Genomic DNA, 27,479 nt, shown 5'->3' with positions numbered 1-27,479 from the left:
TCCAACTAACTACTCACCCCATCTGCGCGTCTCAAGGATGATCCTCTGTTGCTCTGCCCCACTGGGTCTCTGTCTTCAGTGCCATTGGCACCATTTTGAGACGGAGACCCAAAGAATCAGGAGTAACTATGGCTCGCTTTTGCTTCTTAGACCCACAGTTGGTGTAAGTGGTTGGGGGCTTGAGGGAGGAAGCCACCATAATTTGAAAACAAAACACAATGAAATGAATGCACATATCTTAAAACAAATGTTTTCAAGTAAGAATTCCCAAAATACAAGTCAGCATACAGCTCTGATTTACAAAGTTGCATCCTGAGTGCTCAACGGATACAGCAGAAAGTCATATACTCGCCACGTCACTCAATGGAGAGCATTGTTCATGGGTCTGGGCTTGTTGCAGAAATAAATGACTTTCTGGCATTGATCACTGCTGTGGGTGCTCAGCATTCCTCCTGTTCTTGAGTTGCTGACTTGAAGAGAATAGCCGCTATGCATTCGGGTGAGTTGCCTTGCTAGAAGCAGGACCGCCCCTGACTTTTCTGCTTTGCTGGACTGAAGAATTTGTGTTTTCATATTATCATTTTAATTCAGCTCCCGACAGCAATCCCCTTTCCTATACATTTAGGGGGCCTATTGCACTAAAAGCTGCATTAAAATGCTTTAGCATGAGCTTGTTAAAAATTTGATTTCATGGATGGTGCACAAAATTCATTTAGCACACACATGAAAAATTAATTTTGATAGTGTCCACCCACAATTAAGAGTCCACACTAACCCAAAAACTTGAGAGGTCCACATTCAGCCACTATTTATCTGAACAAGTTAGCCAGATAAACATTTATCCAGATGACTATACCCAGATAAAATAGCCAGATAAGTTTATCCCACTAGCTTTAAATCTGCTATGAGCATGTCTAACAGATGCAGCTAACTTAGCTGGATAAGTCTGAATATTGCCACTTGTGTTGCAATGCTGCTTGTGGCCAGGCTCACAAGCAGCCTCTTACCTCACAGCGGGGCCTGGAGGCCACCACTGCCATTGCTGCTGACACCACTGCTGTTCTTTCTGCGGCCTGGAGGCCACCGCCATTCTCTGCTGCCTCCTGCGGCCCAAACGCCGCCCCGTCCGCTCTTCGAGGCCTGAAGGCCGCTGCCAAACACTACCATCTCTTTGCGGCTAGGCCACCGCCAGCTCTCCTCTTCAGCGGCCTGGAGGCCACCCTAAAATTGCCTCACTTGCAGCAGGAAGAGCCGCTGACTGGATCCTCTTCTGCGGCCCAGAGGCTGCCCGGAGCTCCTCTTCTATGCGGCCTGGAAGCCTCCATCATCTTCCTGCTTCGCGACAGGGTGCCGCCGTCGTCAAGGCCTGCTTCCTCCTTTCCGGCCGGATACCGCACTCCAAGGTCCTGCCCCTTCCTAGGCGCGCGGCCATGCCTCTCTTCACCATTTAAAGGGCCAGCAGTGGGCTGTCCTCCTGGGCTCCTCCTACTGACGTCCCCAGGGCATTTCCTCTTCAGCCCTATAAAGAGGTCCTTCCTTCATTCAGTTTTCACCTTCGCAAGGAGCCAGTCATGGAGCTGGACTGCTCCTGGATCCTCCATTCCAGTTCTTCGTTCGAGGAGACCTCCGTGATCTTTCCTCGCTGCTTCAAGGCTCTTTGTTCTTCGTTGGTATTCCTTGTCTTCATCTGTGGTTCCTGAACCTTCATCTTCATCCTCGTTCCATGTCCTGGTCTCTCGTCGGATCCCACCTCCTTGTCTTCAGATGTCCAGATCTCATTGTCTTCAGATGTCCAGACCTCCATGTCTCTAGATGTTCCAATGTCCCTGTCTTCTGATGTCTTCGTCTTCTGACGTCCAGCCTCCGGATGTTCCTTGTCTTGATGTCCCCAGTCCAGCGTACCTGTTGCTTCATACTTCGTGTTTCAAACGTCCCTGAGGTCTTCCTCTCCAGAGGTTCTTGATGTCTAGATGCCTTAGATGTCCAGACACCCTGATGTCCTGGTGTCCCGAGGTATCAGTGTCCTTTTGTATCCAATGTCCTACGTTCCAGTTCTGATGTTTCCAAGTTCCAAGTCCTGATCCTAATGTTCCGAGTCTTGATCCTGATGTCTTTTGTCCAGTTCCGATCCTGAAGTACAGTCAGTTCCTAGCTCTGGGTTCAGCTTTTCCTCGCCCCGGACCTTGTCTCCAGCTGACCTTCCCTGGGAATAAATCCGTATCTATCCGGTGTCCGTTTCTGGTGGCTGGAGCCCTCTTCCGGTTGGATCCTTCCTCAAGCACTCCCCGAATGCCTGCTTCTGCACTTGACCATGATCCTGAGTCTTTGTCTTCGTTTGAGTATCCCGTCAGAGTATCTGGAATCCTCGCCTGACTCTTGAGTCCACGTCTGATTTTCTTCCATGTCTGAGCGTCTTGCACCTAAGTTCCAAGTTCCAACCATCCACGTCTTGTATCTGAGTCCCAAGCTCCAAGCGTCCTCGTCTCGTCTGAGTTCCAAACTCCAAGTTCCAAGTGTCCTTGTCTTGTCCGAGTTCAGAGTTCCAAGTGTCCTTGTCTTGTCTTGTTCAAATCTTCAAGCCTTGTCCAAGTCTCCGAGTTCCAGTCCTGTTCCAAGTTCCAGTACCATCGCCTGTCCTCAACCTCTGTTCGTCCTATCGCATCTGCCACTCCCTAGTGGCAGGTCCGAAAGCCTATCGAGTGGCCGAAGAGCTATCCCAGAGACCAGCATTGCATTGCTGGGTCTCTTCCGGTGCATGCAGGCTCGGCAGAGGTTAGGGCTCCGGTGGTCAGCCTGTTCCACCCATGCTTGGACATGTCTTGCCTGCCTCGGCACTTCCACGGAGCTCCTCTCTGCAGTTGTGCTATGGTCCAAGGGCACACAACTGTCCCCGGAATTGGGACAGCTCCCTAGCGCTCCTGCAATAACTTATCCAGCTAAGTTACCCATATAAATAACCACATCCTGCAATTCCCCCATACTGCCCACCACTTAGCCAGATAACTATTTAGCTGGATAAATAATAACATAGTAACACAGTAAATGATGGCAGATAAAGACCAAATAATCCATCCAGTATGCCCAGCAATTTGCTTATGGTAGCAATTGCCATTCTATGCAGGTTGCCCCCATGCATTCTGTTAATGGTAGTAACTGCCACACCATGCAGGTTACTCCCATATGTTCTGTTAAGGGTAGAAACTGCTGCTCTGTGCAGCTTACCCCATGCCTTCTGTAACAGGTACTAACTGCCACTCCATGTAGGTTACCCCCATGCCTTCTGTTAAGGATAGTAACTGCCACTCCGTACAGGTTACCTCCATGTTTCTGTTAAGGGTAGTAGTTTCCACTTCATGCAGGTTACCTCCATGCATTCTTTTAAGGGTAGTAACTGCCGCACCATGCAGGTTACCCCATGCCTTCTGTTAAGGGTAGTAACTGCCACTCCATGCAGGTTACCCACATGCATTTTGTTAAGGGTAGTAACTGCCACTCTGTGCAGGTTACCCCATGCCTTCTGTTAAGGTAAGAACATAAGAAATTGCCATGCTGGGTCAGACCAAGGGTCCATCAAGCCCAGCATCCTGTTTCCAGCAGAGGCCAAATCAGGCCACAAGAACCTGGCAATTACCCAAACACTAAGAAGGTGCTAACTGCCGCTTTGTGCAGGTTACCCCCATACATTCTGTTAAGGGTAGTAACTGCTGCTCTGTGCAGGTTACCCCATGCCTTCGGTTAAAGATACTAACTGCTGCTTCATGCAGGTTACCCCCATGTCTTCTGTTAAGGAAAGTAACTGCTTTGGGCAGGTTACCCCAATACTTCTGCTAAGGGTAGTAACTGCCACTCTATGCGGGTTACCCCATGCATTCTGTTAAGGATAGTAACTGCCGTTCCGTGCAGGTTACCACCTTGTTTCTGTTAAGGGTAGTAACTTCCTCTCCATGCAGGTTACTCCCATATTTCTGATAAGGGTAGTAACTGCTACTCCGTACAGTGTATCTCCATGTTTCTGTTCAGGGTAGTAATTGCTGCTCCATGCAGGTTACCTCCATGTTTCTGTTGAGGGTAGTAACTGCCGTTCCATATAGGTTACCCCCATGCAGAAATGTTACACCATACCTTTCTTTATGCTTTTAGGGATCCACAGTGTTTGCCCCATGCCCTTTTGAATTCATTAACTGTTCTCATCTTTATCACCTCTTTTGGAAGGGCATTCCTGGCATCCACCACCCTCTCTGTAAAGAAATATTTCCTGATATTAGATCTGAGTCTTCCCCCCTGGAATTTCATATTGTGACTCTTAGTTCTACGTAGTTATCTGGCTACGTGGCAGTCGCTGAGCACAGCCCAATATTCAAACCGTTCCAGTTAGCTGAATAAGTCTGAACTTATCCGACTAAGTGATGGTGAATATCGACCTCATAGAGTCTACACGCTATTTCTGCCTGAGCACTAAATAGCTAAAGGCCACTACAAAAAAAGCACTTATGCACTAAACTGAGCCATGCATAGTCCTCTTTTCCCCATGGCTCTGCTTAAAAGTTTGCCAGCCTTGTGGGGCTGGTTGTCAGTGCTAAGGGGAGCAGTGAAAGAGCGACTGGACTCTAGGAGAGGAGGATTAAGGAAAGCAGAGAGCTCCAGGGGAAGGAAAGTGAGATGTCTGTGCGACCTCTGTTGTGCTTTGTACTCTTTTTCTGCATAACCGTTCCTTTGATTGCCATCATTCCGGGTGTGCGAGTTTGCGATTAAGGAAGCGATTGTATATTTCTGTCAGTCCTGCGTCAGTAAGGGGAACGAGTTGAGAGGAAGTGGTGGTGAGGGAATGAAGCATGGTTGGAGGTGAGTGTGAAAGGAGCAGAAAAGGTGACAGTGTGGACAGATGTAGCAGAGAGGCGGGGGGGTGGGGGGGTGTTCACGCCAGGAGGAGGTAGATGCAGAGAGGCAGGAAGGCGTGCTAAGGCAGAGACCAGAGGAGTGCAGGAGGCAACCTGCATAGCTCAGGACAAGCCTACTAGCCACCGGGTGGAGGAATGCAGGATAGCAGAGCAGCAGGGCTGAAGGGGATGGTAAGAGGAGAAGGAAGATTAAAGAAGCAATGACTCCCAAAACCATGCGCCTCCTATTTCTTTCACGGGGGTAGAGGACATGGAGAAGAAGGGAGAGGAGATTGAAGAGGAGGAGGGAAGTGCAGAGGAGCTGGAAGAGGAACAGGAGCCAGAGCTGGATAAAGCATTATGAAAGCAGGTGCACAACAACCTCAACAGATATTCTGTTTTACTCAAGAAGGAAAGAGCCACTCTTTGCAGCGGATAGTGGAAAACTACAGTTTGCTCTTTGGGAGATAGTCCACAAGATCATCCTAGGCAGTAAAGGAACACATTCGGGAAAGAATAACATCAGATGCCCCTAGACCGGGTATGACTTTAACCTGCATGTTCAGACATTAAAAAGGGCACTGAGTCATGAGTGCAGAGGATGTGGCTACAGTTGTCTCCTTGTTGTCCTCTCTTGCTCCTGTCCTCCTCTTGCGCCCCCCCCCCCCCACTCCCCCTGGGTCTCTCTGGCCTCCTGCTTGCCTCCATCCCTCTCTATCCTCTCCCTTCTACATCTTCTTCTTCCACTCTCTCCCATTCCACTTCCTCTTCCTTTTCTTTCTTCCCCTCTACCTCCTCCATTTCTTCCTCTTTCTCTCGTTCTCTCCCTCTCCTCCATAATCCCCCCCTGTCCTGTGTCCCACTCTTCCAACAACAACATTGCTCCAGCAGCCACATTTCCTGCATCTTCAGACCCACAATGCGTCCTGTTAGCTTAGCTCTTGAGATAGCTGACATTTGGCCTGAGGCAATTGTGACATTTTAGACCATAGTGAGTGCATGCTAAACAGTCCATGGAGGAGAGCATGCCACGCTATATCACAATGCCCACTAAACCTCATTTGCATCTGATGTTCCTTCATATACAATTGAGTAAATGTTAATTTTAGTGCATATGCATTAACGTTTTCTGTAACAGGTGTAGCACGCATGCTAACATAGAGCTTCTCAGAGCCGCCCCATGGACTCCACAGCCAATCAGGTTTTCAGGATACCCACAATGAGGATGCATGGGATGCATTTGTATATGCTGGGTCCACAGATGTACCTGAGGCAAATTCATTGCAGACGTTCCTAAAACCCGACTGGCTGTGGGCTCCGCAGGACAGCTTGGGGAAGCCCTGCACTAGGCCAGTTAGTTTCTGTTTTTAAATGCAGCCTAACTTCCTGCCAGTTCAAAGCATCCTGAGAAGTGAAAAGTCGAGCTTGGGAGATGAACCTTGATCTGTTGCGTGTGTGCACACGGCTATGCCAGTCAGCCATCGGGCTGGCCCTCAGCATGCCCTGGCAATAGAATTGGCCCAGGGAGGGTCAAAAATGTTCTACTAAGTAAAGAATTTTTCTCATGAGTATAAAATAGGAGAAAACGTCTCTGAAAAGGAACTGATGGACGTGTTCTGCAAATGTAAAGGCAAAATATAATTATGGGGTACAGGTAGAGAGCTAAGCTGATCAGTGGGCAGTGTTTTACTGACAAAGGGCCTGGCTTTTTTCCCATCCTATTTCTGTGGGGAAAAAAGCTTTGTACATCTTGCCCCAAGTAAAGCTCTGTATAAGGCATATAACTAATAAATATATTTTTAGGAAGTATTCATGTGTGGGCATCAACTTTCCAAGGAATAAGCCACATTAGAACAATGTCTTCCATATCTATTTAATGATGGCATCGAGACAATATTAATGTTGTCACAGCCTATCCCTACTTAGATTACTGCTGGAGCATGACAGAGTTTTCATGGACTGGAGTTGATGCCAGGCTGTCACTTATCTCATTACAACCTGTGGCTTCACACTGGTTGTAATGGTTTAATTATTGAGGCAGAGGAGAGGATCCTGCCAAAGCAAGAATGAAATGAGCAGGAAAAACTGATGAAACCTGTAGTTTACAGCTTCACTGGTATTAACTAAACATTGTTGATGCTTTGGCCTAATCAAACAGCCTTGGAAAATGCTGCACCTTGACTGACTAGGCTATAGGACGGAGCTGAAAGAGCACTCTGTGTTCCTTTTCCACCAGCCTAAATTCAGCATACATTTTGGGGTACAAAACAAAGAAGTGCATGTCTTTTGCTAGCAAATAACCTCAGCACCCAGATAACTTTTATATTCATTGCATAAAACAATTGAATTTAGTATTTGCTCTGATGTGAAGCATTAATGTATTTTGCAGTATATATGTGATATGCCAAAATGATATACTACAGAAGTGCACTGGACAGCAAAGCATTCAGTAATATGTATACTGGAAACAAATTATAACAACTTAGTACCATTCAATTACCCTGTATGACATAGTGAGGGCAAAGGTAGCGCCGGCGCCATTTTGAATATTGGCAATACGGCCCGTGTGCAGGAGGTCGCTCCCGGACCCCCACTGGACTTTTGGCAAGTCTTGTGGGGGTCAGGAGGCCCCCCCAAGCTGGCCAAAAGTCCCTGGGGGTCCAGCGGGGGTCCGGGAGCGATCTCCTGCACTCGTGACGTTGGGTGCCAGGAACCAAAATGGCGCCGGCGCTACCTTCACCCTGTCACATGGTAAGGGCAAAGGGCCACCGGCGCCATTTTTATTAACGCAGCCATGACCCGAGAGCGGGAGATCGCGCCGGGACCCCCCACTGGACCCCAGGTAATTTAAAACATTTTGGGGGGGGGCTCGGGAGGGTGGGAGATTTGTTTTAAAGGGTCGGGGTGGGTTTTAGGGTTGTTTTGGTGTGCCGGTTTTCCCGCCCTCCCCCCTCCCCCGATTTACAATTTTTTGACGATAAATCGGGGGAATTGCTATTGTATCGCGGCTCTAACGATTTTTGACAATTTAAAATATATCTGATGATTGTTTTAAATCATAAAAAAAACGATTCACATCCCTACTAACCACATCCTCTGGCAACAAATTCCAGAGTTTAATTGTGCGTTGAATAAAAAAGAACTTTCTCCGATTAGTTTTAAATGTGCCACATGCTAACTTCATGGATTGCCCCCTAGTCTTTCTACTATCCGAAAGAGTAAATAACCGATTCACATCTACCCGTTCTAGACCTCTCATGATTTTAAACATCTCTATCATATCCCCCCTCAGCCGGCTCTTCTCCAAGCTGAAAAGTCCTAACCTCTTTAGTCTTTCCTCATAGGGGAGCTGTTCCATTCCCCTTATCATTTTGGTAGCCCTTCTCTGTACCTTCTCCATCGCAATTATATCTTTTTTGAGATGCGGCGACCAGAATTGTACACAGTATTCAAGGTGCGGTCTCACCATGGAGCGATACAGAGGCATTATGACATTTTCTGTTTTATTCACCATTCCCTTTCTAATAATTTCCAACATTCTGTTTGCTTTTTTGATTGCCGCAGCACACTGAACCGACGATTTCAATGTGTTATCCACTATGACACCTAGATCTCTTTCTTGGGTTGAAGTACCTAATATGGAACCCAACATTGTGTAATTATAGCATGGGTTATTTTTCCCTATATGCATCACCTTGCACTTATCCACATTAAATTTCATCTGCATTTGGATGCCCAATTTTCCAGTCTCACAAGGTCTTCCTGCAATTTATCACAATCTGCTTGTGATTTAACTACTCTGAACAATTTTGTGTCATCTGCAAATTTGATTATCTCACTCGTCGTATTTCTTTCCAGATCATTTATAAATATATTGAAAAGTAAGGGACCCAATACAGATCCCTGAGGCACTCCACTGTCCACTGAGAAAATTGTCCATTTAATCCTACTCTCTGTTTCCTGTCTTTTAGCCAGTTTGCAATCCACGAAAGGATATCGCCACCTATCCCTTGACTTTTTACTTTTCCTAGAAGTCTCTCATGAGGAACTTTGTCAAACGCCTTCTGAAAATCCAAGTATACTACATCTACCGGTTCACCTTTATCCACATGTTTATTAACTCCTTCAAAAAAGTGAAGCAGATTTGTGAGGCAAGACTTGCCCTGGGTAAAGCCATGCTGACTTTGTTCCATTAAACCATGTCTTTCTATATGTTCTGTGATTTTGATGTTTAGAACACTTTCCACTATTTTTCCTGGCACTGAAGTCAGGCTAACTGGTCTGTAGTTTCCTGGATCGCCCCAGGAGCCCTTTTTAAATATTGGGGTTACATTTGCTATCCTCCAGTCTTCAGGTACAATGGATGATTTTAATGATAGCTTACAAATTTTTACTAATAGGTCTGAAATTTCATTTTTTAGTTCCTTCAGAACTCTGGGGTGTATACCATTTGGTCCAGGTGATTTACTACTCTTCAGTTTGTCAATCAGGCCTACCACATCTTCTAGGTTCACCGTGATTTGATTCAGTCCATCTGAATCATTACCCATGAAAACCTTCTCCATTACGGGTACCTCCCCAACATCCTCTTCAGTAAATACTGAAGCAAAGAAATCATTTCATCTTTCCGCGATGGCCTTATCTTCTCTAAGTGCCCCTTTAACCCCTCGATCATCTAACGGTCCAACTGACTCCCTCACAGGCTTTCTGCTTCGGATATATTTTTAAAAGTTTTTATTGTGAGTTTTTGCCTCTACAGCCAACTTCTTTTCAAATTCTCTCTTAGCCTGTCTTATCAATGTCTTACATTTAACTTGCCAACGTTTATGCTTTATCCTATTTTCTTCTGTTGGATCCTTCTGCCAATTTTTGAATGAAGATCTTTTGGCTAAAATAGCTTCTTTCACCTCCCCTTTTAACCATGCCGGTAATCGTTTTGCCTACTTTCCACCTTTCTTAATGTGTGGAATACATCTGAACTGTGCTTCTAGAATGGTATTTTTTAACAATGACCACGCCTCTTGGACATTTTTTACTTTTGTAGCTGCTCTTTTCAGTTTTTTTCTAACAATTTTTCTCATTTTATCAAAGTTTCCCTTTTGAAAGTTTAGCACGAGAGCCTTGGATTTGCACACTGTTCCTCTTCCAGTCATTAAATCAAATTTGATCATATTATGATCACTATTGCCAAGGTCAACATAAAGGAAGTGCTAGCCTCTTGATCTTTGAATACAGAGGGCAGGCACATGAGGAGCGGCAGCTGAACGGGCTCCCTCCTGCTCCCAGTTGGATCATGCATGGGCCTCTTCTGGTCTTCGCTGCCAGTGGGACGGGGCCCATTGGCAGCCCTTTTCTTTCTTTTTTGGACTGCTGATGCCCCTCCCCCCTTACCTGGTATGCTTCCCCATGCTACACACCTGTGAGCACCAGGCCTGGGCAGGAGGAAGAGAAAAGGCTTTGTGGCCACTGGTAGAGCAGAAACCGCTGGAGGCAGGAGGAAAAAGAGGCCCAGCAGTGGCAGAAGAAAATAAGAAGCCACGTCTGCCTACTGAGCTCATCCCTCACAGCCAAAACAGAAAGGGGAGACTGATGGACATCATATGTGAGTGTGTATGTGATAGAGCATGGGTTTACATGAGAGAGAGCATGTGTGTGTGTGAGAGCATGTGCATGTGTGAACATGTGTGAGAGCATCTATGTGTGTGGGTAAAAGCAAGTGTATGTATATGGTATGTATGAGAGAGCATCTGTGTATGTAAGAGCTTCTGTGTGAGTGTGAGAGAGAGCATCTATGTGTATGCCTGAGAGCATGTGTATGTATGAAAGAGCATGTGTTTTGTCTGTGTGTGTGAGAGCAAGTGTGAAAATATGTGTGTGAACAAGTGTGAGAGCATTGTGTGTGTGAATGTGTTTATATGAAAGAACAAATGTGAGAGTGGGTGTGGATGAGAGCATGTGTATGTATGAGAGATCATGGGTAAGAGCATCTATGTGTATGTGAGTGCATGTATGAGCATGAAAGAACTTGTGTGTGAGAGAGAGAGGATGAAAAAGTTACCTCGCTCTCCCCTCTCCACCACCCACACCAAGCCACGGAAATATCAAGGTGACCGGAAATCAAAAGTTCTCAGATATGGAAAGTGGGAATTTTTTTATTCATACTAGTTTTAATTATTTTAATGTGTTTACTAGTTTGAAATATTTTATTGGAGTTTGGGAAATATTTTATAATTTTTTATGAGATTTTAATTATTGGATGTTTTATTCATCAGCTGTTTTGAAACATTCTTTTTATTAATATGGTTTTATATTATGATTTTTTTTATATTCTTTGATTTTTTTTTTTTGTTTGATGTTTTATGAGGAATGGTATTTCTGTTTTTCAGTGTTGCACTACGTATAGTTTGGCTTGTGCTTTCCAGTTCATTTTTTGTCTACATGTTTGTTTATGCTTTATGTCTCTTTATTCTGTGTTTGATGAGGAAATGTCTGTGTTCTGTATGTGTGACTGAGAGGAGGTATCCTGCTAATATGTAGTTGTGTGTAGTGATCTTTAGCAGCCTGGCCTGTTCTCTCTACCTAATAGGAGGTGTATTGATGTTTTAGGGTATGGTGTAATATTTGCAGTATTGCCTTTTCATAGACAAGGTTTTTACTTTTTGAATTAGTACTCTTTTTTAGCACAAAGGCTTACTATATTGTAATTGTAATTCAGTTTACTCATAGTTTTCTGAGGACAAAGCCCACACCCAACATGCATTACAATAGCCTAATACCATATACATTCCAAGTGTTTGTTTTGTTTTTGCAGGGTTTTCTGGTTGGCACCACCCAACACAAAGACACCCACCATTCAGTCATCTCCCACTTCTCCAGGGGAAAACGCTGGAGGGAAAGGTGGGAGGCAGGTCTGGGAGTGTGGCAGGGTTGCCAGTTTCCTGGAAACATTATTGCTGCCACTCTGCCACTCCTCTGGGAACTCTGACCCCTGATTTCCCCGCAACATTTCAAATCACTGAAAGGGCCCGACTACAAAGAGACTCCCCTCTTGATGATTTGACCTGTGCTGTTCCCTGGAGGAGTGGGGCGGGACGAAGGGTGTGCCGTCTCATCCCTCACCTCAGGCAGCAGATTCTCCTGACCAGGCCATCTCCTCCAGTCTCTCTCTCTCTCTCTTTCTTTCTTTTCTTCCACCAGTCCACGCTTTCCGGTTGCTCCAGACCCAAACAGGATCACGCTGTGTGGCTGCCTATGGTTACCCTACCTAAGTTATTGAATATGAGTTCATTCTTGCACATTTACAGCCGTGCTTTGCAATTATGTGTGTTGTTTATTTCAGTAAGCATTATTTAATAAGTTTTATATATCATCAACGCGTCTGGTGTGTGCGTATAATTATTTCTTTGTTATTATATTAATAACTTTTCTATATACTGCACATAATTGCAGGTAAAAATGAAAGGGAAGCATGTGGGGAGTCTGCAGAAAAAAAAAAAAAAGGTTGGGAGTTTCTGCCCTAGAGGGTAAAGCAGATTAGCGCTTTGAAAGGTGTCCGTGCGTTACAAGTAATGGATCCCTCCCTGCAACTGAAACGCTCGCCTTTACTCCCATTCTGTAGGCTATAGACCGGGAGAAGGGGGAGAAGGGCAGGAAGCTGCAGGATGCCAGCAGAGCAGCCCAGGCCCTGGTGGATCAGATGACAGGCGGTGAGTATATTGGAGCACATTTACATAAACATCTGTGGGGTCTAATAAAACCCAAGGGTTCATATTTATCCTACAAAGAAGAGTTGCCCTGCAGGTTCAGACCCATGGTCCACTGAGCCCAGCAGTGGCCAGTAAGATCCTTTGGAAGTACCTGGCAGGTCCTAATTGGGGGGGAGGAATCCCTTTCCTACTGCTCAAGCCTAGAGAAAAAACAACCCCAATATACTATCTTGTTTGTAGTTGAGGTTTCCTTTATTATTCAGGTTTCCTTTATTATCCTGCTAAAAGTGATAGGTTAAATTTTCAAAAATACCAAGACTTTAGAATGCTATGGAATAAAAAAGAGACTAACTGTGATTACTTTAAAGTTTTTGAACTGATTATATCTAGGAATGGGCAAACCTCTTTCCTCCAGTGTGAGATTAGTACCAGGACTGGAAATACCTTTTTTTTTAATTTTTTAAATTTATTAAATTTTCAAATAATTACAAAGCATTATGGGCCAGATTTTATAACATGTGCGCGAGCTTAGATTTGTTCGCGCAACCCGACGCCAACAAATTTACGCTTGATTTTATAACATGCGTGCGCTGCCGCGCGCATGTTATAAAATCTAGGGTCGGAGTGCGCAAGGGGGTGCACAATTGTGCAACTTGCGCGCGCCGAGCAGCCTTCCTCCGTTCCCTCCGAGGCCACTCCGAAATAGGAGCGGCCTCGGAGGGAACTTTCCTTCCACCTTCCCCTCCCTTCCCCTATCTAACCCGCCCCCCCCAGCTCTAACTAAACCCCCCCTGACCTTTCTAGAAGAGATTACGCCTGCCTCTGGGCAGGGTTAACTTGCGCGCGCTGGTTCTCCATCCCATGGCCCGGTGGCTGTTCCGGAGGCTTCGGTCCCGCCCCCAGAACGCCCATTTTTTCAACCCCGGGACTTACGCGCGTCCCGGGGCTTGCGCACTCCGCTAAGCCTATGCAAGATAGGCTCGGCGCGCGTAGGGGAGGCAGGGGTAGGTTTTCAGGGGTTACGCGCGTAACGCTTTGAAAATCTACCCCTATGTTTCTTTGTACAGAAATTTTCTGAAATCAAAATTACAAGATAAATCAGAGGAAACGTTACCTTATTGTTAGTCCACAAAATAAATTTTTGGGGGTGGAGTAGGAAAATATAGGAAGCCAAATACAAACCAACAGTATAAAAAAAAAAGAAACAAGCCATAGCCTGAAAATCTATTACCCCTAATAACATGCTAAGTAATAGGACTAACCAAGGTGATGAAACATTCATCATTCTTCTTTGGGAGTTAAGCCACGTCTTTAGATGTTCTGGTACCAGGAAAATATAGGTATTGTTAAATTTAGTGATACATCTACACGGGTATCTAAGATGGAAATTGGCCCCTAGTGCCCTTATTTCCTGCCTTAATACTAAAAAGCCTTTCCTCCGTTCCTGCGTGGCTTTGGCCAGATCAGGAAAGATCTGGACAAATTGCCCCATGAAGTGGATCCCCATATTTTGAAAATAGCTTCTCATAATTAACCCAACATCATTCTCATAAATGAAAGAAATTAACAAAGTGGCCCGTTCCACAATCTCAGTAGAAGAGGATTCTAAAACGTCTGTCAGATTCACCAGATCAAGTTGATTATTAATCCTGTGGTCCCTTGAGCTTAAGAAAGGTAAAAAATACACCTTGTTAAAGGCCGGTATGTCTTCAGAGGAAATATGTAAAACCTCGCTCAGATATCTCCTGAGAGTAACTCTTGGTAACTCTCCTATAATCTTAGGGAAATTTAGCAGTCTTAAATTGAGTCTTCTAAGGTGATTTTCCAACAGCTCAGTTTTTCTATTAGGTTAATGCAATCTTGAGTCATAGCAGACTGTATAGTTTGATGTCCTTGAGCTGATTCTCAATAATCCATATTTTATTTCCTTGTTCATTTAATTTACTGTTGTGTTCTTGAGTCACTATGTCCATTCTAGAGGAAATTTGGGTAATCTGTGCCACATTCTTCTGGGTAATCTGGGCCACATTCTTCTGGGCCATTAATTCTCAAATCGAGTCCAGTGTAACCACAGTTGGCTTAGATGGTAACACAATTTCCAGTCGGCTCTCTTGCAATGAGGAAACCATATCAGCATTCATATCAGAATTAGGAACCGTCTTACCGCTACCGCGTTGAACAGTTCCCTGATTTGCAGCCGCACTTTGAACTGTGTCATATTCTTGCCTCGATGTTACTCCTTCCGGCTCCACAATCACCACTTTTCCCTCCATGGTCTTCTCCAAGCACTGCTCACTCGGGGTTTCCAACGCAGTTTCAGGCGGTAAGGAGGACAAAATTGCTTGTGTAGTCCTTAGCGTGGGAGGGCTGAGTGAGAGTTCCCCAGACGAAGTGGCGGCCTCCCTACCGGACTCGTCAGCGTCTCTCCCTTTGGGTAAAGTTACGCGCTCTCAATGATGGTCCGTTGTCCTGCTGGAAGTGAGGGTACAGAGGGAAAGACCCTCACTTTCCCTTTTCGTTTCGGGGCATTTTCAAAGAAACTCACGATGAGGAAACTAAGCGGGAGCTCTGAGACGCGCTGGCATCCGGCGGCCATCTTAACTCCGCCCCCTCCTTCAGAACTGCAAATACTTGACTCTGGTTTACTTGAATAACCAAAGGCTGCTTCAGTCCACTTCAAATCTGACTCTGACTTTTGTAAAATTTCAGATTTACTTTCATTGGTTTGGAGTTAGGAAAATGTTTTCTGATTCAGGGTATTTGGAGATGTGTCAACTCCTCCCCCCCACCAAATTCAAATAAAACTAAGAACCAGTGAATATTTTCAGGTGAACTGATATAGAGATGTCATTGTCTGCAAGCAAACTGGACTTTATCACATTCTGCTCTGTTCTGATTCTGATTAGCTGAACCTTGTGGCTTGGAAGTGATGACAATCTTGCCTAACCCTAAATTGGCCAATCCCATGTTACTGATTCCCAAATGAAAAAATTGTAAGAGAGGGCCCTTACTAAATGTGTGTATACTGTATATACTTCTATAGTGGGATTAGTTCCCAATGTTGAGAAGAGAACACTGGCTTCATCCCTCTGCCCTGCTCATGGGGGCTAGGAATGATACAGAGGGTTATCATAGCCACAGAGTGCCTAGGAGCTCATGAAGCTCTAAGAGATGCATTTGGCAGGATGGTCAGGAATATGAAAAAATGATTTAAAAGGGAGGGAAGGAAAGAAAAAAGTAAATTTAAAATCAAATAAATGGAAGATGCACTGCCCTCTTAAAGAGACAGCAAAATGGAGGTGATTGCTTGTATTCCCTGTATGCTAGACTCAAGGCCCTGGAAAGAGGCTTTCCTCATATGCAACTCCAGGCCTTTTGTAAGGAGCTTGCTCATAGCTTCATATACCTACTAGTTTGTTCATTGACGGATACAACCCAAGATCTCAGTGTTGGGCTCAGAGATAAAAATTATCACGTGCATGGTGCTGATTGACATATTTTGCCCCCACATAGATAAAATTGTCCTCTTTAATGTATGCACTTAAATGTGTGTGTAAAATAAGAATAATCCTTAGTGACAAAAAAGTATCATGGTTACTATAGCCCAGGAGTCAGAATCTGTATTTTTAAAAAAGGTTAATATGTTCCTTTCTGGCTATGCCTCGGGCATCACAACCTGTGCTGGGAATAGGGTTATTACTGCATAGGTTTTACTAAGCTCTTATCCTGTGCTTTAACGTGTTATATTAATAGATCCATTACCAATTTTTAAAGGTACATTAGAAACTGTTTTGACATTTTCATTGGGGACACTTCTGTAGTATTTATGTATTTAACTTTCTATAATAATAATATAATCTACACTTCATAAAACTGTAATTTTACCCTTAGGTCCTTTTTTGCTTAGGTATTGCACAATAAATGCCTGTATTTCTTGTTTTTATGTGAAATTTGTGGGATATGCATATTCCACTGTCAAGGGATGCAGTTAACAAAGTATGTCATCTTGGATTGCCTGTAGGTACACACATTACATTTAAATTTGCAAGAAATGTTAATATTCATTGATTGCTACAATATCAAGACTTTGTTGATACTAAAAATACCTTATGTTTTCATACTTGGATAGAGTACTATAGACCAAACCTGTCCAATACAGGAGTTATAATAGGGCCTAAAATAAAGCTTCAAACAGAGGTCATTTATCTGTGTCGCAGCTGTCTCTGAACTTCCTGGTCATTTAGGTTGAATGAAGATCAGATATCCATCACACGCCATCCTCTTATTACATCACAGGTATTCCTGCATGGTAACACAGGGGAAGCTTAAAATAAACTGCTGCTCAGGCATGTTAGAGGTTAGAGGACTGGATTCTTAAAGGATGCATTTCTTTGGCAGTATCTGAGGAACTTGCCTCCTTTAAAGCATCTCATTGGACAATATAAGTTGGAGGAACCAAATAAAGCAGTATTTAGTAAAAAAAAAAGTTAAAAAACATTTTCTGGATGCTCAATACACATGCAAAATACACGGTCCAGAAGAAGAGAAGACGACTGAGGGGAGATATGATAGAGGTCTATAAAAATCATAAAAGGACTTGAACAAAATAATGTAAATTAGTTATTTACTCTTTCAGATAATAGAAGGACTATGGGGCACTCCGTGAAGTTAGCAAGTAGCTTATTTAAAACAAATCGAAGTAAATTCTTTTTCACTCAGCTCATAGTTAAGCTCTGGAATTCATCGCCAGACGATGTGGTTACGGCAGTTAGTGTAACTGGATTTAAAAAAGGTTTGGATAAGTTCCTAGAAGAAAAATCCATAAACTGCTATTAATTAATAAGCAATAGTAGCTTGAGATTTATTTAATGTTCGGGGACTTGCCAGGTACTTGTGACTTGGATTGGCCACTGTTGGAAACAGGATACTAGGCTTGATGTACTCTTGGTCTGACCCAGTATGGCATATCTTATGTTCTTATGATATATGTTTCCCATTTTCCTCTTTATAAAAATTTCAGAAAGGTAGACCTGATGAGGAATTGTTGACGAACACATTTAGTTTGAAAGTTATATCTATTCTGTGAACATAATGAGGTCAACTTTTGAAGTTATTTATCTGGATAACTTTTGTGTTATCTGGATAAATGCCTACTTTTGCATATCCCTGGCATTTATCTGTCTAAATTTTAGCTTGGCTGCATAGGGAGAGGAACGGTCAGAAGAAAAAGGGAGATGATATTGCCCCTGTATAAGTCCCTGGTGAGACCTCATTTGGAATACTGTGTACAGTCCTGGAGACCGCACCTTCAAAAGGACATAAACAGGTCCAGAAGGCTGCTACTAATCAGTGGTCAGTGGTCTATAATCTAAAGCAAGTGGGGATAGGCTTAAAGATATATACATGTGTACCCTGGAGGAAAGGCAAGATAGGGGAGATAGGATAGAGACAATCAAATATCTCAAAGGTTTCCATGCACAGGAGGTGCGCCTTTTTCAATGGAAAGGAGGCTCTAGAATGAGGGGTCATGAGATGAGGATGAAAGAGGGTAGACTCAGGAGTAATCTTAGGAAATATTTTTTTACAGAGAGGGTGGAGAATGCACGGAACAGCCTCCCAGTGGAAGTGGCGGAGACAAACACAGTATCTGAATTCAAAAAAGCATGGGATAAATACAGGAAATCTCTAAGGAAGTGATGCTAAATGAAATGGACGGATGGGCAGACTGGATGGGCCACATGGTCTTTTTCTGCCGTCATGTTTCTTTGTTTCTCTGAATAAGTCATTATCCAGCTGAAATTTAGATGGATGAAGTAGTGGCATTTCAGAGCTGTTCCACGGTAGAGCTGAGATAGTAGAATGCTATATGTTCTGGAAGATGGAAGGAATAGTCAAGTTCCTTGCTTCCAGTAAAAGTTTGAGGGAGGGGGTGATACAGGTGGGATGGGAGAGTAAGATGGAGCTTAGCTGGTATGGGGGGAAGAGAAGAGGCTTCTGATGCCACGGCTATTACGAAAATTTTAAATTTGGGGAGGGGAGGGGCAGAAGGCTGAAACATTAATTCTCATTTTGGAGACTCTGAGGGGTGCCGGAGTTTGGAGGGGTTTGGGGGTTGGGTGCAGGGCATCAGGTACTGAGATGCATTCAGGAGCTGTATTTTTCTGCCAATATTTAGATCTAGCTAGTTAGGTTTAAAATTTATCTGGGTCGGCTTACTCAGATAGCTTTGTTCAACCTGCTGAATATTCAGGCTAACTTAACCAGCTCTACTTATCCCGATAAATTATCTGTTCCACTTTTTAAAATTATGTCTAGCACAGTTTGCCTGCAGCAATGGACTAAGAATGTGGAAACCAGTGTTCAAATACCTCATCCACCACTGACACATCTTGCAACTATGGGCAAATCATTTTATCTCTCATTGCCTCAGATACACTCTCAGATGATAAGCTCTCTAGGGCAGGGACCTATTGCACCTGAATACTCATAATGGTGTAAGCCTCCTTGAGCACTAATTGAAAAGGCAGTCTAAAATTTTCCAAAAATCTTTTGGGGCCAGCAGAATTTTGCTCTAGAATGTTTTGGCAGTTTCTGTTGAAATATGTGGACATGGGTCACTGGTCTTTTTATCAGTTTAAGTTCCTTAAATGTAAGTGCTTTTACCTGGTCCATTTATTAAAATAATTTTAAATGATTTTAAAAATCACTGCTGAGGTATCGCTTTTGGTGGTTCGTAGGCTGCCGCCCTCACCTCTCAGGCTGGGCCCTGGTTGCAGCTGGCCTAGTGGCAGGACGCCACCGACTCCTTGCCAGGCCCCGCTGTCCTTCGCGGCGATGCATGCCAGCTTGCCTCATGGCAGGACACCGCCAACTCCATGCCGCTGTGCCTTTCCTAGGCGCGCGTGGCCAATGTTGCCCAATTTAAAGATCCCGCGGCAGGAAAAGTCCCGCGGCGTGCTCTGATGACATCATGCATCTAGGCCTATAAAAGGCCTTCCAGACCTCCACTTCCTTTCACTCGGCAACAGGTCTCCCTACTTTCCAGTGGTGTCTGTTGTTCCAGCATTCCTTGTCTTCAGTTCCAGTGATCTTTGTCTTTGTTCTTCAGTTCTCCAGCTTCAGGCTTCAGTTCCTCAGCACGTCTCTGCCTCCCTTGCTTGCCCACCTGTTTTTCTCTGTGCTTTCCTGCCCTGCTGGTACTGACCTCAGCTTGACTCTTGAATATTCTTGATTACCAGCTGCCACTGACCACAGCTTGACTCCTGGATACTCTTGATCACTGTCTGCCATTGACCACTGCTAGATTCCTTGACTCCTGGATAACCTTGACCTCCACCTGCCACAAACCTCTGCCTGCCATCATACAAGCCTCATATATCCCTATCATCATCAGCAGAGGTTCTACCCAAGAGCTGCCAGCCCCGGCACCCAAAAGCTCAACCAGAGGGGAATGTGGGCTGGTAAAGCCAAAGCTCCAGTTGGGCCTCTGCCTCCTCTCGTTCCACCTCCCGATGGAGGGGACCTGCGTGGCTCGCCCCCTGCAAGTTGTATCAACCCCACCTCGGCCCAAGGGTCCATGAGTGGAATATCAGGCTTGCCCAATTTTGTCAGGGTCTGTTTCCTCTTTTCTCCAATACCGAGAAGTCACCACCCTTATTTTGTCAGACACTGAATTCACTGAGTACCCTTATTAACTCCTTGAGCTATGGACTTGGTCGTAGTCCAAGAGACACTAATGATGAGCAGATAGGGGTGGATTTTAAGAAGTGCATGCTCTACTCGGCGCGCGCACATGGACGCTCGATTTTATAACATGCACGCACAGGTGCGCGCATGTTATAAAATCGGGGGTCGGCGCGCGCAAGGGGTGCACATTAGTGCAAATTGCACGCGCTGATGCCTGCGGCCTTCCCCTGTTTCCTCCCAGGCCGCTCCGAAATCGGAACTTCCTAACCCTCTACGCTAACCTCCCTTCCCCTTCCCCTAACCTACCTGCATCCTAGCCCTAACTTAGAAACCCACAATCTTTGTCTTACCTTTTGTGTCTGCCTCGGGGCAGGCTCAGGTTGCACGCGCCAGCATCCTGCCGGCATGCGATCCCCCAGCACAAAGGCAAATAGCTGCTGTACCAGGAGCCTCTGACCCCGCTCCGACCACCGGATCACCCCGCCCCCACCCCTTTTCCGAAGCCCTGGGACTTACTCGTGTGGCCGGGCCTTTTTAAAATAGGCCCGGTGCGCCTAAACCCACCTACACGCATAGGCTTTTGAAAATCCGGGTCATAATATTGCACGTACCATTTGTAGATGATTTGAACCTTTACTCCCATGATCATCGCTTAGTCAGACTACTTCGAGTAGTGAAGAGCTTCTCAGATGACACCAGAATGGCATTGGTCCTGGACAAATCTAAAGTGACCTTCCTTAAAGGAAAACTTATCAAAACTAAAACATCCTTCTGACTGAAATCTGTATTATAAAGGAATTTGAGCAGGAGTGTGTAGGTAAATATCTAGGAGTAGATAAAGGTGCAACAATCCAGCACAACTCACTGAAAGAAAAGATCAGCAAATAATATTACTGGAGACTGAAACTACTTCTGCCGCTACTACTGTTGATTATTTACAAAGTGCTACTAGACTGATACTGAAAAGTGCTTTAACAGCACAGAATAAATACAAGCCATCAATCAGCATACAGTTCTTGTACTCTCATTCAACTTTGGAATCATAGACTGGTCTCCATGCCAACCAGCTAATCTATAAGAACCAGTGTATGCTGAAAAAGGTATGGGTCTTATAGAAACATGCTACACGCACAAAGTATTTATCATAAGCTTCTATGCATACTTAACAGCATCCATAGACCTCAATACACAAAAAGTGCTGAAATATAAAATAAATGACTACACTTGGTCTGCATCCTTAAATGTGGGCAAGCATTCCAACAATAGAATGAGAGAGAAACTATCAGCACACATGGAGAAGGAAGCCACAGAATACATTCACTCTGCAGCTCCTCATCACTGGTCTTCTCTTGTCTCCGTCCATCGAGCAAGTCACCCTCATCTGAGCTTTTCTACTCTAGGCACTACATTTTCTACCTTGCTGTGCCGTATGCCTAAAATAGACTTCCTGAGTCCGTGCATATTGCTCCCTCTCTGTCCATGTTTGCCTAGTTCAAAAACTCACCTTTTTGAATCTGCTTTTAAATCCTAAGTGCAATAATTACACGTCCCACAGACTCTTGTTTATCATGTGTGTTTGTCTTAACTAGATTGTAAGCTCCATGGAGCAGGGACTGTCTCTTCTGTAGGCCCCACCCCAGTTTCTGTATGGCTATAGTGTGTGTCTGTTCAGCCTCTTTGGATTCAAAAGCAGAAGAGAATTGGCCACTGGGATCCCTATTAGTCAGAATTTGGCTTAGTGGTTAGGTTGTATCAACTGTGTATCAGCACTCCCATGTGAGGCTGCTGCAATGATTGCTGCCTGTTTTTATATAAGCTCATGATCACTAGTGTATGTGTGAATTTTTAATTTAGCTTCTGAATATTTCCTTAATTCTCTTCATTTTTCCTGTGTGAATGCCTGAAACCTTTGCTTTGACGTTTTTGCAAAGTATCACACTCTGAAGTTGTAAAATGTCTCTAATGATTTTTGAAGTTAAGTTTCCAGCAAGGATTTATGTTCTGGGAGGACTTTTTTATCCATGTTTCCTGCTTCACCATCTTGAGAGGAGGAGGAGGAGGAAGAGAGCCTGGTGTTCCTCAGTCCAAGGGACACTCAACAGGCAAATTCCCAGGTGGTGGAAGAGAGAGCAGACACCTTTCTAGCATCCAGTGCTTGAGAAGGAGAGAGGGCCACCTGGTGTAGGACCACAGGAAATGCCCTTCCTGTATACAGAGATGAGGAGTAATCAGTACAACAAGAGTCGCAGAGCAGAAGTTTAAGGAATCAATATTAAGCATTTGGGTCTCAGGTATTTGTTTGGGGACATAGATAGGGAGAAGAGAGCCCCATATCTTAAGGCTTACCATCGAATTCAAGGATAAAGAAGGGACCCCCGAGAAACAAATAAAGGGCCTACGGAATCACAGATTTACAGAATTTACCTTGTGAATTGATTTTAGAAAGTTGAGAAAAGAGAGACTTGTTATGTGCCACAGTCCATGCCTGAACTAACTCATCAGAAAAGTAATGTTTTGGACACCATAACTGACACCAGCTTTATTATTGATTTTAAAAAGGTTCCAAAAAATGTAATGCCCAGGGCCCAAGTAGGTTATCCTAATCCCACCCCCCACCATGGAGAATCCTAGAGAACTGGGGCTGTAACAGGCTGAGTGATTGGAGAAGACAGCCCCGTGTATATTGTTTTTTTGTGATGAGCCCCGTGAAGACTGAAGTATTCCCAACCCAGGTTACATGTGATTTTATCAAGCACATCTAAGGTTAATCCCCATTTGGACCATTTTCTAGTTGGATCCCATCAGCCTGCTGCAGCCTGTGCGGATCTAACCCAGCAGCAGATAAGACAACCTTGCAAGGATTCTCATCCAATCAAGAGTGCGTGTTGCAAGCTTACCCAGAGAGAGCGGTGAGAGCTTCCGAGAGGCAGAGGAGGAGGGGTGCACAACTGCTGACCAAGAAAGGGCATTAGATCCTGCAACAATAAAAGTCTGAAATAAACTACTCAACTCACACTATCCATGGATTTCCATCGACTGCAAGACAGATGCAAGTATGATGTGGGAGCCAGAGAGTTTAGCAGCTGATGAGGTGCATGTTCCCCGGAAAGAAAGTCAGGATTGAACTGCTTGCACCTCAGTAAACTTATGAACCAGGAGATACCACAGTTCAAGTCTCCAAGCACTGGAAAACCACGAGTCGTGGGTTTCCCCAGAGACACCTAAATGTTAGTTGTCCAAAAAGAAAGAAAAAAGTGCACCAATTAGAAATGTCTCATTTTAATTTTTTTTTACTCAAACTGAATTTCTACTAATAAATAGTTTGCCAAAGAGACTGTTGAGTTTTTAGACAGGGCTTTTAATCTTGTTGGTTTTGTATTCATAAACTAAGCGGTTTATTCTTTAGCACTGGAGCCACCAGGAGAGGGTGAGTGAGACCCTCTCTCCTGGCAGGGATCATTTTGGCCATCTGGGTAGGGCACTAACTTTGTTTTAAACTGTGGGAGGGGGCTTTCACAGTTCGGGGGGGGGCATCGGGGGATTGTGACTCGCAATTTAAAAACAAAACAGGAAAGTGTGTGTGTGTGTGTGGTGGGGGGGAGACAGCCCAGGTTTGTGAGGTTTCATGTTTGCTGGGGGAGAGGCAGGGCAATTTACAGAGACGACTGAGAGCCATGGGCCCTTGAATATATATATTTTTTTCAAGCTGACACTGACAGCGCTACTGATCCGGATATCTTTAAAGATATCGGAATAAGTAGAAAGTTATCTGGCCATCAGGGCCAGATAACATTAGTCCTCCTTTAAAGCAGGTCTAAATTTATCCAGCTGACCTAGCCAGATACACCCGATATTCAGCTAGATTAGCTGGATAACTCAGCCCCTGCCTGGAACGCTCCTGGAACGACACTTTTGTATCCGGCTAAATTATAACCAGATAACTACTTAGAATTTAGCCAGATAAGTGGCTGAATATGCCACATTTATTCAAAAGTTATCCATCTAAATACGTTTTGAATATGGACAACTTATGATTTCAGTCCAGTTACAACCAGGGCAAGCCAATATAGATGCGAATGCTCTACCTTGACAGATGTATTGATGAACTCATTCCAATTCATGGAGTCAAGTCCCCAAGGATACTGTTAAAGCTCTGTGTCAACCTCATCCCACAGACCCAAAAGGAAGCTGTTACCTTTATGGACGTCTCACTAGCAAAACAAAAACTACCCCAAAAGTCAGAAAACCACAATACTATACGAAACAAACAGCTTTAATAAACACAATCTATACATTTAAATATGAACTTTAACATATCTAATGTATTCATAATATCACATCATGTAGCTCATTTCAAAAATTATTTTGTTAAAAACAGAAACATAGAAATATAGAAATGATGGCAGAAAAGGACCAAATGGCCCATCCAGTCTGCCCAGCAAGCTCCCATACTTATCGGTTTCCTATACTTATCAGTTTCCCAGACTGCCAAGGTCAGGGCTTTTGTTGGTTACTTTTGAGTCCATTTTCTCTCCACCCCCTGCCGTTGAAGCAGAGAGCAATGTTGGAGTTGCATCAGAAATGTAGTATCAGGCTTATTAGTTTTGTGTAGTTACTGCCGGATCAAGCAAGTTAGCCCCATGCTTATTTGTTATCACAGACTGTACAGTTCAATGATGGAGTTGCATCAACAGTATGAAGGCTTATTGGTTAAGGATAGTAACTGCCACACCAGTGCCTCTTACTTCATTCCCCTCTTCTAGCCTTTAGGGATCCACAGTGTTTATCCCATGCCCTTTTGAAATCTTTGACCATTTTTGTCTTCACCATCTCTTCCAGAAGAGCATTCCAGGCATCCACCACCCTCTCCGTGAAGAAATATTTCCTGACATTGATTCTGAGTCATCCTCCCTGGAGTTTCATCTCGTGGCCCCTAGTTCTACTGATTTCCTTCCTACAGAAATGATTGTTGTTGATCGTACATCATTAAAACCTTTCAAGTATCTGAAGGTCTGTATCATATCTCCCGTGCTCCTCCTCTCCCCCAGTGTATATATATTTAGGTCCTTCAACCTCTCCTCATAAGTCATTTGATGGAGACCTCCCACCATTTTGATTGCTCTTCTCTGGATTACCTCTATTCTGTCTCTCACCCTTTTGAGATATGGTCTCCTGAACGGAAAACAGTACTCCAGGTGAGGCCTCACCAAGGACCTGTGCAAGGGGATTATCACTTCCTTTTTCTTACTAGATATGCTTCTTTCTATGCATCCCAGCATTCTTCTGGCTTTATCTATTGCCTTGTCACATTGCTATGCCATCTTCTGATTGCTAAACACTATCACCCCAACGTCTCTCTCCTGCTCTGTGCACAGTAGCCCTTCACCCCCAATCGCATTCAGTTCTTTCGGATTACTGCACCCCAGATGCATGACTCTGCACTTCTTGGCATTAAATCCCAGTTGCCATATCTTCGACCACTTTTCAAGCTTCCTTAAATCTCATCTCATTCTCTCCACTCCTTCTGGCATGTCCACTCTGTTGCAGATCTTAGTATCATCTGCAAATAGACAATCTTAACCTTCTATCCCTTCTGCAATGTCGTTCACAAAGACATTGAACAGAACCGGTCCCAACACCGATCCCTGCAGCACTCCACTTAACACCGTTCTTTCTTCAGAGTAGGTTCTATTTACCATCACACAGTCTTCTATCCATCAACCAGTTAGTAATCCATGCCACCACCTTGGCGCCCACTCCCAAGCTTCTCATTTTGTTCATGAGTCTTCTATACTGGACTATATCAAAGGCTTTACTAAAATCCAAGTAAATCACATCGATTTATTTACTCCTCCCTGATCCAATTTTCTAGTCACCCAATCAAAGAAATCAATCAGATTCATCTGACAGGACCTTCCCATGGTGAATCCATGCTATCTCGGATCGAGTAACCAACCGATTGTAAGTAGTTCACTATCCTTTCCTTCAGCAGAGAGTCTCCATCGGTTTTCCTACCAAGAGGTGAGGCTAATCGGCCTGTAATTCCAGCCTCCTCTCTGCTCCCACTCTTATGAAGCTGGACCACCACGGATCTTCTTCAGTCACTCAGCAACACTCCCGTTTCCAAGGATCTATTGAACAGGTCACTCAGCGGACTCACCAGCACATCTCAGAGCTCCCTCAGTAATCTAGGATGAATCTCATCAGGCCCGATTGATTTGTCCACTAAGTTTTCCTAGCTTTTCCCATATATTCTTTTCCATAAACGGGGCTTTGTCTACTTCACCCCCATCCACAGCCTTGTTAACTAGCGATGGTCCTTCTCCAGGGTCTTCCTTAGTGAACACCGTACTGAAGTATTTATTTAATATCTCCATCTTTTCTTAATCTCCTTCCACACATTGATCCTTCTCATCTTTCAGTTTCACTATACCACTTCAGACCTTTCTCCTTTCTCTGATGTATCTGAAAAATGTTTTGTCACCTCTCTTAACCTTTCTGGCAATCCTTTCTTCCGCCTGACTTTTTACTTTCCTAATTACTTTCTTCGTCTCCCTCAATTTCACCAGATATTCTTCCCTGTGTTCCTGTTTTTGGGATCCTTTATATTTCTTGAATGCTGTTCTTTTTATTTTTATTATTTTAGCCACTTCCTTTGAGAACCAGCTAGGTTTCTTATTTCTCCCTGTTTTGTTTTCTTTTCTAACATATAGATTAGTTGCCTTTGAAATTGCTTCTTTTAGTTTGGTCCACAGTTGCTCCACTACTTCCATTTTCTCCCAGTCTTCAAATTCCACCTCCAGTTCAAAACTCGGGTCTTCTTGTGACTTCTCCGTATCCTATTTGCAATATCAAACTATACCGTTTGATGATCACTGGTGCTGAGGTGGTCACCCACCCGGACATTTAAGACAATATCCCCGTTTGTGAGCACTAAGTCGAGAATAACTCCCTCCCTCGTGGGTTCCTTAGCCATTTGTTTGAACAGAGCCCCTTGCAGGGCATCCACTAACTCTCTACTTCTGTTAGATTCCGCAGAAGGGATCCTCCAGTCTACATCTAGCAGATTAAAATCTCCAACATCAACACTTCTCCCTTTTTTCCAACCTTTTGGATGTCTTCTACCAGCTCTCTGTCTAGTTCTTTCATTTGAGTTGGAGGCCTATAAACCACTCCAGTAAAAATAGATGTGCCATCCTCTTTTTTTTTA

General features: G+C 44.2%; 1 protein-coding gene across 1 annotated transcript in view; it reads left to right on the top strand.

The window, feature by feature from the left end:
* Positions 1-27,479, top strand: part of DMD (dystrophin) — a 3,148,630-nt gene that overhangs the window by 1,341,333 nt on the left and 1,779,818 nt on the right. The window contains exon 19 of the mRNA XM_029603105.1: positions 12,496-12,583. Within this exon, the coding sequence (XP_029458965.1) occupies positions 12,496-12,583 (88 nt within the window). The remainder of the gene's footprint in view (positions 1-12,495; positions 12,584-27,479) is intronic.

Source organism: Rhinatrema bivittatum, chromosome 5 (genome assembly GCF_901001135.1).
Source record: "Rhinatrema bivittatum chromosome 5, aRhiBiv1.1, whole genome shotgun sequence".
Classification (NCBI taxonomy): Eukaryota; Metazoa; Chordata; class Amphibia; order Gymnophiona; family Rhinatrematidae; genus Rhinatrema; species Rhinatrema bivittatum.
Note: the sequence above shows the minus strand (reverse complement) of the source record. Positions and strands in the feature narration are given on the sequence as shown.